The following is a 13814-nucleotide window of genomic DNA, read 5'->3' as shown; positions in this document are numbered from 1 at the left end:
TGTTGTCCGTGGGATGTGCAGCTCCATAGGATGTGCAGCTCCATAGGATGTGCAGCTCCATAGGATGTGCAGTACCATGGGATGTGCAGCTCCATGGGATGTGTTCTCCACGGGATGTGCTGTTCCATGGGATGTGTTGTCCATAGGATGTGCTGTCCTGGCTGCAGCTGGGTAACAGCAGTTCCCTCCCTCACACTTTGAAAAGGATGGTGAACAACAGCAAGTTGATAGAAATAATGCAATTTATGGTAGAATTGGAAAACTGACAAGTAAGGGGGGAAAAAAAGGAAGGATAACTTTGAGGAACAAATGTGGTAAGATCTTTAGGACCAGGTTTTAATGATAAAATTTGAGGCCCAGCATGGGTGTAGCTCTGATTATCCAAAACTTGCCAGAGAATAACATTAAGTAACATTTCTGCCTTTTCTCATGGCATTTGAAGTGTTTGGGCATTACTTTCAGTCTGAGACAAAATCCTGAAGTCTTTGATGTTAAAAAAAAAAAAAAAGAGTTAATAAACTAGGACTAGGAATTACAGACAGATGAAGATGGGCTAAGTCTAAAATGAAAACTGATCACAGAATGTGGCCTTAGGCAGGAGATGGGCATTACTGAGACCATGTGAGAGAAACAGAGTCCCTTTGTCTCTCTTCAGATCCACTCCTGTTCTTCAGTTGTATAAGAGCTTAACTGGGAGAAAGGGGAGGGGGAGGGTGTGTTCTGGGATTTGGAGGGCAGCCAAGAGCATTGCTGATTAATCATTTAAATGGTCCTTTATTCTCATTCAGTTTCTAACTGAAAACTAGTAAAAAGGAATTACATTGTCTTCCATGCAATCCATGAGATTGCTCGGTAGGAAAGGCCAAAAAAAACCTTGCTCAGAAATAAGTTGTTGTAGGATCTTCACCAGCCATGGTCCTTGTTCAAGTGTCTGTGCTGATCAAAGGATTTACTGCCCTTCAGATTTCAGTGTAGAAAATGTGCAGCAGCATCCGAACTGCAGCACAGAGCGAGTTGTGCTGTCGTGTGCTGCCCTACAGTGGTGAACCAGCCCTTCCTGAAACACTGCTTCAACACTGGTGTGAGCCCGGGATAATGTTCTTTTTGCTCTGCCAACAGAAAGGAAAAGAGACTTTTCCAGAATAAAAAGCACGGATTGAAGCAGAGGCACAACAGACACATTCCCTACCTGTGCCAGACACTGCAGTCAGGGAGACAGTGAGGGACATTTCAACGCCTGTGGAATCACTGGCCATTTTTTATGAGGAACAAACTGGGAGTGAGGTGACAGGCTGAGGCTGGAAGCCAATGGAAATATCCTTGAGAAAAAGTTGTTGGCTCATCTCCATTTGGTTAGTGGGCAGTTTCCATCCCGTAGACATGAGGAAATAACAGCGGACTCGGAACAGACAGTGTGATTAACCAGTCAGAGCTCCTAAGAAAAATCCCAGTTTAATCTAACCTAAAACAAGAAAGAAAAATTATTTTCTGGGAGTCTCTTAAGAAACATCTATATACCTCCTGGGCTTCATCAGCTTTTTTTTTTTTTTTTTTTTTTTTTTTTTTTTTTTTTTTTTTTTTTTTTGGCTTGTAATGATGTTATAAAATGTGTAATTAGGTGTAGGACGTTCTCTGAAGGTGATTTCAGGGTAATTGTTACAGTATCTTCACAGAAGGTTCAGAAAACTTAAAACTGGAAAAAAAGCAAGGCTAGAACTTAACTAACATTCCAATGAAAATGGATGGGAAAACCACAAGGCTGATACTTCCTGAGGCTTAGGAGGAGATGTTAATTCTTTACAGAAGGCTCAACTAAATACAGTTTCTATGACAGATATTTTTCTACAGGTAGGAGAGGCTTCCGTCCCACGACTGGAATTTGCTGTGCATCTCCTGGGTAGGATATTTGGATCTGCAGTCTGAGGAATTTTATTGTGCCCAGAGCTCACGGCCTAAAATTGTACATCTGAACCTCAGGAAAAAGCATTGTCAGAGCAGGTAAAATTTTTGTGTAGTGACAACAATTGGACTTGTAAGACTTTGATGGTAAAATGCTACAAAACTTCCCACTTAGTTGGGAACCAACTGCCTGTAAGAGACACACTGGTATTACACATTATTGATACCAGTAATTTCAGTCCCTGAATCTTAAAACCGGAAGTTTTTTGTCTTTATATATTTATCTCTCTTTATTTTGATTGCAGTAACAGAAAAAAAATTTATTATTTTTTTTTTAATATATAAAGAACAAACAATACTCAAAGCATTTACTTTCAACTTTCCTCAAGGAGAAAACTAGGGATCTGTAACAGCCAGCCATTTGCTGAATAGCCCTTTGCAGCATTGCAATATCCAAGCTTGCCCCACTTCACGTCCATAAACAAGAGGTAAAATCAGATCAAACCCAACAGTTTCAAGGTATCACTTACACTGTGATGAAACATTAAATGTACCAAAGTTGATTTTGCAAACTAAACTTTTACAACTTTGAATGGAAACAAGGTTGTCTTCTTGGGTTTAAGTGTGTTCTCCCATACGGATTTGTGTTTTACAAAGTTTCAGTGAGATGTTCATAAATAAAAGCACTTACATTTACCTGAATGCCCCTGCAAGATTTTATTATTCTGCAAATCAATGGAACAAATTTTCCCCTAAATGCATTATTTGAGTAAATTTTGTGTGTAAAATATTCTTGAGTCCCAATTCCCATCCAATGAGATTTTCATTAAGCAGTGATGAGGCAGAGAGCAAATCTTGAGATAAATTTTGAGACAGAGATAAAATTTTGAGTCCAAAAAATACCCCATGAAGGGCACTCTTGGTGTCTCTGCATGTCTTGAGGAAGCAGTAAAGGCATTCTGGAAAGTGAATGTGTGTGAAGAGCCAGATCTAGAGGAATATAGAAAACTACCTTATTTTTTTTTTTCTTTTACATTTAAAAAAAAAAACCACAAAAACCCAACCAACCAACCAATCAAAACCCAACCCAAAACAAAAACAACCTCCCTAAACAAACAAACAAACAAAACCCCCCAAAACCCCCCAACAAAATCCAGAAGAATAAACCAAGTATCAAATGCTCAAGTTTCAATTCCACCCAACTATCAAAATTTGTTGCTTGATTTTTGAGCAGATTATTTAACAACTATACCTCAAGAATTGCTACCTAAAGGGCTGAATGTAATACAGCTGATCATCCAACTTCATTTGGTTCCTTCCTGGAATAAAAGAAAAATCCCAAACAGAAGAGCCGATTTCCAACAAAAACTGTTTGCCTTTTATTCATGTTTTTTTTTTTAAAAATATCCACCCTGGCATTCTCTGTCATTCCCTCTGCTCCTTGCCCTCTACAAATTCTTTTAGCATAAATTTGTATTTTGTAATCATTAGCCCTTTACAAAGCAGCCAATACATTCAACTAGAGGTGAGGTTATAACTTTCAAATGGGGTAGGAAATTACAGCAGCATCATTAGGCTAATGAGTTTTGGCTAAAGACTTCTTCCTTCTCAAGCAGAACCTCAAGATGAAGCATTTTTGTTTGTACCTGGAGATTCACAGTTATAGAACAGTGTTGTTCCAGACATTGAACACGTGACACTTCGCCAGGTAACAGCAGCACTGTGAGACAAAACAAGGTGGGTCTGAGGTTGCTGACTTGATGTCAATTCTGGTCTCCTTCAAACATCAACTTAAAAGTTGGAATTATATTTATAAACTGAGAATTGCTTAAAAGCAGAGCCTCACAACACCCCAAGTACGTTCCAAGATGAGCCTATAGCGGAAACATTTTCTTGCCTCAAAGCAAGTTCCAGCTGATTTGAAAACTGCTCATTAAACTCACCCTTCAGTGAACTGTCCCAGCTCTACAATGGATGCACCAAGTGCTTTTTTTTTGTAGTTCCTTAATTGGAGATATCCTGGCCTTTCGGAGAGATACATTCTCTGACCTGCAAAATTTGTGTAAGGATCCCAAACTGGATCACTCACCTGGGAAATGAAGGATTTCCCCCTTAAATCTATTTTTCAGTGTCCAACGGGATGGATTTAGGAGGACTGTTTAGCCTTCCCCATCTCCTTTAAACTTTGGCTGAGGTTGTTTCAGAACTTTCTTTCATAACTGCTCTATTCTCTTCTCAACCACATCACTGTAAGAGGAAGGGGGGTGAGGACAGGAGAAAGCAGCTGAATTCAAAGGCAGCAGGTTTTGGGCCATGCTGTAGGACAGAACAACTGGCTGTAAACTCCCCAGTTTTAAATCCCAAACAGGTTCCCAAGAGCTGTTGCTTGTGGCAGCTCTGGGCTTCCAGACTGTCTTACACAGACGAGCCTCTGTAGCCCAGCAGAGTTTTGCCCTGTCAGAAACAGAACTCAAGGTTAGCACCAAAACTGGCATGAAATATGCTACTTCATTTTGGATGTCGTGCCTTCAAATCATAAGAGAACAGAGATTAAAAATCCTGAGCTCCGTCCATATCACCCATCACACTCCCCCCTCAGGACAGACACTGCCCCGGGGGCTCTACCCTAAAGCAAGTTTGAAATACCTTCCATTAATACTTTGAGGTCTCACACGGACATGTTGGTTCTATCACCCAATCCCTAATTTGTCTTCTTATGGAAGCTCTTCTGATCCTGCCAACAGAAAACTGATAATGTAGCAAAAAAGAACTGGAATGGGCCCCCCTCCAAAGCCTGATGTGGCAATTCCTACCCCTTACACAGCAGCTCCTTCCTCTGCCTGATCTCTGCCATTTTAGTTGCAAGAATGATACAATTCCAAAGTCATATCAAATACCAAGAAACTACAGATAGAAACACTACACTTCACTATTAATAATTCACATAAAATTCACAGCCTAAAAAACATTAGTTTGCATAACAGAACAACAGAATTGAGAGAATTCCCAAATTTACTCTGTCCTAAGCTTGTCTTTCTCCAAACTTGAGCAGTAGTATATTAAAAGAATAAATTAGCCAACTCATTTAATAAAACAACTGGGTAAATTGAAGAGATACATTCATATTTTAATTTTGAATTTGCTTACATTTGTCTACCAGTAGCCCAGCCTTAGAAAGCATGTTGTTACATAAAATCCCCTAATGTCATAATCTTCTCCCTCAAAAACTTATCATTCTCTCTGTTTGGGACAATATTTAAAGGTTTTATTTTGTCCTGTCAATAAAGATTTTTGAGGCAGACTTCCTAAGTGAAAAAAAAAGGAAAATCTGTAAATTCTAGTTTTGTTTTGTTGTTTTTTTTTAAAAAATTATATATTACATATTTGGTCAGTTCTCCATGTTGCAGAGGTATCAATGAGCATTTGCTATTGTTACCCTAGGGAACTCCCTATTTTTTCCACACAACCAGGCTAAGGTTATAGGATACAGAAGTCAGAAAAAAACCCCCACCTTATTATCTTTTTGTTTTATGCAGTGAGGGATTAGTTTGCCTCCCCACCTCCTCCCAGGTAACACTTGTGCTTTAAACTCTGCACCCATTTTGCTCAGCTCAGTACACTGAAAGCAGACAGGAAAAAAAGCAGTTTGAACTTTTAATAAGACAAGAATCAGGGTTGAAAACAATTAATTGCAAAGCCAGTGCTCGTGGCTGAAATTTTAGCAATCTCTGCACTACAGTAAAATACTCTGAAGCAATTTACCCACAACTGACACCATCCACTCCCAGGATTGAAACCAACTGGTTATGACCAAGATTAAAACTGGTTCTCTCTTGGAATTTTGTCTTGTCAGTCAGAAGAGAGATATTTCAGTGTAAGGTTTTCATCAGCAGAGCTTCAGAAATCCCCTTTGTAGCTTATTTTGTTTACAAAGAAGCTTTGAAGTTTGTCAGAGAACAGCAAGATTTTTTTCCCAATGGATGAGTTTTCAGAGATACCAAGCTGAGGAAGAAGGGTACACTCTTGGGTTTGGACTGCAAACAGATGTTTGCTTGTAAATATTTTTCCTGTTACAGAAACTCAACATGTATTTTAGGGATGAGGACCTGCTACTGTGTGAGATTTCCACTGATGGTAATCTATGGTCCTGATCCTTATCACAGTTAGTAGGAATTTTATCATTTACTTCCATGGAAGAGGTCTCATGAGTGCCAGCATTGTCAGGAACACACACAGCATATTACATACAGTTGGGGAAAGAAGAGAACTTACTCTCTTCCTGAGTAATTTATGGAATTTTATAACTTATAAGAACTTTATCACTCTTTTAGACATTTGTATAGCACCAATAACCAACAGTATTGTCACTAAGGCACTGGACTGGCACTCAGTCACGGGCTCTGCCTCCAGATCTGGAGTCAATCTCCTGTGTTTGTCTTTTGTTTTTACTGGTACATAATTTTTGACATTGGAAAATAGGATAAATAATACAAAACATCCTACACCATCGACAGGAATACCGTGCCACGACGGATGACAAGGTGCTCAGACTCTGAAGTGATGAACATTAACATTTCTGTGCATAGATTTACTGGTAAAACAAAACCATCCTGCAGATCTCAATTCCTTGCAGCACAGTGAAGCAGAGAGCTTCCCTTTCTTTGGAGTTAAGGACATACCCTCAGTTCAATCCTATCCTCAATGCCACAATTCAAAATAGTTTTTAGACAAATGAAGATAAGCCCTCAGGGCTCCTGTCTGACAGCTGATCCAGGATGCCTTCCTCTGCTTTTGCATCAAAGTCTGCTCCTAACAACTTACACAGCTCCACTTTCAGCCTTTAAGAGAGCAGTTTTTGATGCTTTCAGAGGCAGCTGAATCCTTTTTTAGTCTGTAGTGGCTTTGCCTCTCCACATTACTAAAAAAGAAAAAAACCTTCAGGAGTTATCACTACTCTCCTGCATCACACTGAATGTACATTCTGATGGAAAAAATTACTAAAAGTTCTTGGGTTGAAAGAAGTTACTGCAAATGCACAGTAGCTGATTTTGAAACCACAACATCTCTACAATTTATTATTATTTTTACAAAATACCCAAAGTGATCAGACCATATTGTAGGTTACTGGCTTGCCGAAGGTTGTTTTAAAATCAAAACCATTTCTGAGTTACAGAAGTGCCAAAAACAATCTTGAACCAGGTTTGTTTGCTGGGTTTTTTTGTTGTTTTCTTTTTAAACCAACCCCCATCCAACAAAACAGTTGTATAACTTAAAACAGAAACAAGAGCTTGTGTTGGAAACTGTTTAAAAACCAACCCACCAAATCATGCTTGAGCAGAAGCCTTGTATGGCAAAGATTCAGCTTAGGGCAATTTAGTGCCAAGGTAGAGACCCTCCATAGGTTTACAATGGAAATACTGACACAACCTCAACTATAGTGATGCAAATGTGCCCTAAAAACACTGTATTTGCTTTTATTAATAAAAGTGGTAGTGTTTACATTTGCAGGTATCTTACACTTCAGCATCACGATGAATACTGAGTAGAATGAGTTAAGTTTTGGCTGTAAGGTCAGAAGTTTCCAAACAGATGAATGAGACAGAAGTGACAGTCCTCAATCATGAAAACAAGAAGTTCAAATAAATAAATAAAACAAAACTAGGAAATATGGGTAAGCATTAGGTTGGAATGGTTCAATTAACTGCAAATTATGGCCACTAAATTAAAGACAGAAGAAAACACAGTTACTTATTAAATAGCAAGCATTAAAGCTTTATGGTTTTGTATTCAAAAAAAAAAAAAAAAGAAAAAAAGAAAAAGAAAGCTGTTAAAAATAAGACTTGCATTTACCAGGCCACCAAACTGCATGGACTAATAAAGAGACTAACAAAGGCAATACTGAGACATTAAGACACACACACACTCTGTACTTGTGCAACTCAACCATATTCAAAACAATTGCCTTTTTCCTCACTTAAGAAAAAAAAAAAAAAAGCATCCCCTAAACATTTCTGTTCATATAAAGCTTTAGGTTTCTTAAACTGTTGCTGTCTTATATAGCTCACTGTTATTATGTATCCTCATTATCAGAGAAAGAAGCTTATTTTATTTTTTTAATGGAGGTGCTTTGTTTCTCTCAGACAAGAGATTACATTCCTCACACCACTACAGGTTTTCTCCATTTATGAATTTGGTGTTCACACCAACTTCTCCTAGGCTTAAAAACATAAGGGTTGGCACTGAAATAAAGATTTTGGCTCCTGTAACTAAAATTAAGGCTCACAATGAGTTTCCTTTCCACTACATGTGTCCCGTTTTTCCCTAGTGGAAACGCCAGCCCTTAACCTACAGGCACTGGATACATTCTGAATTGGAAGGGCCTATTTTCAGTCATGTTCTCCTACAGTTCTACAAAGTTCAGGTGGCAACTGTCTAAACCTGTGAACAGGAAAGATCATTCTGAAAAGGCAAGTAACAACCACAGCTCTAATTTTTAGACAATTCGGTGTCTTCTGGAAGATCACAAGTAATTTCGAGTTGAGATGGGACAGTAACTCCATCATGTCCCTGCTCCCTAACGAAGATGGACAAGGTGATTAATTTTAATTTAAGACTTTAGCCACAAAAGCAAATGAAAACTCACAATTCTGAACGGTTGCAGTTCTCAGTATTGAAAAGGCATCCGAGACCTGAAGCAAATCTAGCTGCACATCACTGACCACACCCTCATTTTAATTTAAACTGGATCTCTTCCCAAAAAAAGAAAGCTAACACGGTCTCTTGGGTGGAGGGAAGCTAGTGTGAAAGGCAAAGAGGCAAGTATTTTGGTGTTTGTTTTTTGTTTCTTTTCTCTTCCTTTTAAAGTCACTGCAGTAAGATCCAGATCGGTTTAGGGGTGTAAATGAAAAGGGAAGAGGGGTGTTTGAGTAATATAGGCTAACACTGTTCTAGATGTGTTATTACAGCTGTAATTTCTGACTCTGTACAAATTGTACACGTAGGTTTAGACACATGAAAAAGTAACACACTCACAGAGACATAAAACACCTAGGTATAAAATATAAAGCAGTGTAGTAGTTACTAAAATTACATGCTCTCTTATTGCTACAGTGATTTTTGCTCTTTTTTCTTTTTTACTGTACCACATGTTGTTCTAAGCATATAATTTGCATAAATTATTCAAGTTTAAGAAAAAATCCACACATCTTCACTTTAAGCTACTTATATAGTTAATATAAAACCAAAAAAAAAAAAAAAAAAGGTTCTAAAGTATCTCTTTATTAAAAGAGAAATAAAAATGTCGTTTGAAACTGGGATTCAGTGGCCAAATCCAAGGGCAGTGCACACCTTGTCATTCTGGGAGTCGTTGCCCACGCAGCGCAAGCCGAGGTTGGTGGGTATTTGGCCCAGTCTAGAGATGGTCACCAGACCTACACGATGCCCTACGTGTCTTGTTATTGTTCTGGTTTTTGTCTTTTACCAAAAAAAAAAAAGGACTATGAATGACCAAAGACTAACATTTATAATTTGTAGCAAAATTTGGTTTATGTAGAAACAAGCCATGTTTTGCATTTGGATAGAGATTTAAATGAATTAAAGCTAAAAATTAAAAAGCACGATGCTGCAACATCTGGTCACTTGTTGAAGACCTCACTTTTAAAGTGGTTAAGTTTGCACAATTTGTACTTTTTTCTTTTTTTTTTTCTTTTTTTTCCTTTTTTTTTTTTTTACTAAACAGTATTTTTCCTTCTTTTATAAACCAGAAAAACTAAACTACAGATAAATTTTCCCTACCTTGAGCTAATGCTGCAGATAGGGTTGACAAAGCTGTACAGCGCAATCAAACATACTTACATCTTAGCTCATTGTACAGGTACAGCCATAATCAAGGCACAAAGATCTTCTACAAGTTATTTTCAATAAAGTTGTACAAAATAATACATTTTACAGTCTGTACAAGAATAATAATCCAGCAGTAAAATAAAAAATGAGGGGAGGGAAGAAGAAAAAGAAGGGAAAGACTGTGAGGACTACAGTCCAGATAATGATTTTTAGAGCAGACGGGATCATCAGTGGACAAACTGAAAACAGTGTGTGGTTAAACTCTCTCTGCAATCACAGGCCATAACGCAGTTCGATTCATGAACGTCCATGGTTGTCTTAAGACCACCAAGACTGGTTTTAAAAATACCCTTCTGAAAGGTAGCAGTTGGTTTTTGCACTGTCTAGGTCTGTTGGAGAATTGTCAGTATTTCCGCCCAAAGCCACATTTACAGTCAGAGAACCAAACTCAAGGGTCTGTCTTCAAACTTGGTCTGTGACTTGGCACCTTCGTTACTCGGATGCAGTGAGTGATACAAAGTGGAGATCACGGGTTATAGGATTATGCCCACAACAGTGCTAAATTACCTAAGGTTTTTCTCTCCCCCAATTTTTGTTTTATCTTTTAATTTTTTTTTTTCATTCCCAATTCTTTCAGGTGCTCCACATTCAGGGCTTTTAATTAATTAGTTTTTATTTCTTTTTTTTTTTTTTTCCTTTTTTTGTTAATAACAGTGTTAGGGAATCCTCATGGAAATGGCCTTTTTTAAGTGTTAGGGGCCATCTCAAACTGTCCGAGGGGTACAGAAGCAAGCTTAGAAGTGCTGCTATTGTCCAGCAAGGAGAAAAAGTTGAGGGGTGCAAATCAATGGGAGATTCAAACAGTTCTCTTCCACCCTATGTGGGCAAGGGTGTTTTTTTTTCTTTTTTTTTTGTTTTAATAAGGAATAAGGAGTCCAAAACACAGAAAAAAGTGCTCTCCATCACAACAACTCGTATTGGCGAAGGTGCATGCGCTGAATAATGTCCCGACAGTCATTGAAAACCCTCCGGATGTTCTCTGTGTCCACGGCACACGTGAAGTGAGGGTAGCAGTAGTGCCTTCCATCTCCACTTGCTGTGCTGATTCTCTGTGGAAAGTAAGGGAGAGATTTCAAATAAACGGGTTAAAATAAAACTGACTGGGCAACTCCCCCCACCACGTTCTCAAAACGCGGCCGAGCGGAGGCGAAGACGCCTCTGTGGGAGTTGTGTCCTCACAGGGTGGGACTAAGTGGTGAAACACCCACAACTTTTCACCCTCGCACCTAAACCATGAAATTTAAAATGAGTGAAATTACACAGTGAGAAGGTCACTGCAAACTGGGGAATTCCAGAGTGCAACGAGAGCTCAAAAAAGTGCCATTATTTTTACGCAGCTCTGGTGAATTTGGCAACAAAACTCCTAGTCCATTCAGCCATGAGGAAAGTAGGATTTTGCCTCCCTATACAAGGCAATTTTATCTCTGCTTTACCCTCACAGAAAACCTCTCTCAATATTTTATTTTGCTCCATTTTAAAATGAGTCCACAATTTGATTGCCAGGCTCACCATTATAAGTGATTGTAACAATATTTAAAAAAAACCCCATAATGTCTATTATAGCTTCAGCTAGCTAGTAAAGGGAAAGATAATATGAAAAGAACATTAATATTTGACAGATGATGCATCTTTTGATTAGTCTCTATCTTTGGAAATAATGCATGGAAGAAAAATCTGGCCCCATTAAAAAGAGCAGGATTTCATTCTTGATTCTATTTGAGGTTTCTTAATTCTCACCCATTCTTTTGCTATTTAATTAGGTACTGTGTCAACAAGCAAATATCCAAATAGCAGCTGAGAAACAGCAGTAAAGCTCTTCAACATAACTGTTTTATGCAGTGTGGATGTTAAATATAAACAACACAAGAAGTGACAGCATTTTGCAACAGCAGAAAGTGCACAAGAGTTTAGGTTTGAGGAGAATCAGGTAAGAAATATCAAAAGAAAGGAAATACTTACAAGAAACTCGTCTCTAATAAAATACTTGGCCCTTGTAACTCTGGGATCCTCACCAGGCTCTGGTGTTGCTGATTAACAATAAAATAAGTATCTTATTAAAACAGATGTTTTCTGGTAATAGCACCGAAAAATATTAAACTTGTTCTGTTTTCTGCTCATGTCTGATAGAAATATACTTGGCAAAACTGACTGTGAGATAAGACAAACCACAACATTGTTTAAAACAGCAAGATTTCAGGAGAACAAAGGAATATTACAGTACTAGTCATTTGGCAGGTAAGAGAAATGACCACAGGTAGAATTAGGGGGAATCCAAAGGACACATCAGTGCCAAAATGTCAGACTGTGGTCAACACCAAAGTCACATCTGTCAAGATGAAATTATTAATATATTAAATGTGTAGAAGGTAGGATTCTCTTGTTATTAGTACCTAAAAGTTAACATTAAAGTTTGGCTGAAAGACAATGAACTTTACATCTACTTAAGAGTTTTCAAGTCTTAGCTGAAACTACCAGAAACATTACACAACGTGATTAACAAAGAAATGATAAATTGTAAATAAAACTTAAAAATCTTACCATCATCTGGTGTAGTGTAGCGAGCAAATTCTGGAAAGTAGTCTTCAATTTTAGATTTCCCTGCCAAAACTTTCTCTGCTAGCAAATCTTGTTTATTCAGGAAAAGGATTACTGAAATGGTCCGTAGCCACCTGTGGAAAATGGGAACACTTGAGAAGGCACAGCCTGGATCAGACAGAAACTGAACCCAGGGCTGGAGACAAGAATGCAGCACACTGAGATAACTTTAAAAGGTTACTTTTAAACCTGAATCCTGAGGGTGTAATTCCAGGGGTGCATCCCCTGAGGTTGGTTTGTGCTGCTGATCCAAACCCATCACCCAGGGGAGCACATCCACTGCTCAGGGCACTGCTCTGTCACTGCTTTAATTACTTCAGCCATAAGGAATGACTGTTTAACAAGTGAAAGGTAAGTGGAAGAGAGGAGAAAACAAAACAAGTGATGCAAAGGCAATCACTCCCTTCCTCCTGTGGGCAGACCAATCCCAGCAAGCTGGCTAACCTCCCCAAATCCCCTCTTTTGCCTCTTACTGACACAGTATGGATCATCCCTACAGTCAGTTTGGGTCTGCCCACTTGTGTCCCCTCCCAAACTACTGCACACCCCCCCAATGGATTCACTGCAGGGGCAGAATGAGGAACAGGGAAAGTCTTGATGTTCTGCAAACACTGCTCAGCAACAGCTACAAGATCAGTATGTTATCAGCACTGTTTGGGTAAAATCTAAACCACGGCACCCTATGAACTGTTACGGAGAAAACGAACCCTGTCCCAGCCAGGCCCAGACACAAGTTGTGACTGTAGTGCAGGGCAGGATCAGCAATTTAAGTGATATGAGCAACAAAAACTTCAATTCACAGACCTGTTGTTCCAGATACTCTTGAAGAGGTTTAGTGCTTCTTGGAGCCGATTGGTCTGATTGTCCTCTCGTATAACCATGTTGTAGCTACTGCTCGCCACCACAAATATGATAGCAGTCACATCTAAACCAAGAAATATCCTTGGTTAATACCAAACTTCAGGAGAAACATCCAGGAATCCCAAAGTTCTATAAGAAGCTGCCAGACTTCCAGCTCCATGTGGAGGACAGGCTGGGATGCTGCTGCTGGCAGCTTTCTAAGTACCACAAATCAAAAAAGAAAGTGAAGAGACCATGAAAGGCAGGCAAGGCAGGTCCCAGAACAGAAGCTGAAAGAATGACAGAAAATGCAGAAAAGGAAGGAACTGAAGAGCAAGAGAGACAAACTGAAGAAATCCAAGAGGAGAATTTCAAGAAGATTTAAAATGCGTAAAGAAAATCAGGAACAACTCGGAGCTTTCAGGAAAGGACAGGGAGGCCCTTGGGGGAAGACCTCAGGACAAACAGCACTGGTGATCTGTGTGAACAGTAATAATGACAGTTGAATTCATGGGTAATTGCTCCAGTCCCCTGTAGTGTGCTATACTTGGAGATCCCTCTCTTTCCTGGGAGGTATT

The 13814-nt window shown here is 38.9% G+C and overlaps 1 protein-coding gene across 1 annotated transcript in view; it reads right to left on the bottom strand.

Annotated features, from left to right (window-relative positions):
* Positions 1-6942: 6942 nt before the first annotated feature.
* Positions 6943-13814, bottom strand: part of GNAS (GNAS complex locus) — a 140515-nt gene continuing 133643 nt past the window's right edge. Inside the window, exons 9-12 of the mRNA XM_027710656.2 lie at positions 13201-13321; positions 12340-12470; positions 11761-11828; positions 6943-10850 (exon numbers count right to left, since the gene is read on the bottom strand). Of these exons, the coding sequence (XP_027566457.1) occupies positions 10704-10850; positions 11761-11828; positions 12340-12470; positions 13201-13321 (467 nt within the window). The 3' untranslated portion in view covers positions 6943-10703. The remainder of the gene's footprint in view (positions 10851-11760; positions 11829-12339; positions 12471-13200; positions 13322-13814) is intronic.

This window comes from Pipra filicauda, unplaced genomic scaffold (assembly GCF_003945595.2).
Source record: "Pipra filicauda isolate LSUMZ 115617 unplaced genomic scaffold, ASM394559v2 scaffold13_size5146498_pilon, whole genome shotgun sequence".
NCBI lineage: Eukaryota > Metazoa > Chordata > Aves > Passeriformes > Pipridae > Pipra > Pipra filicauda.
Note: the sequence above shows the minus strand (reverse complement) of the source record. Positions and strands in the feature narration are given on the sequence as shown.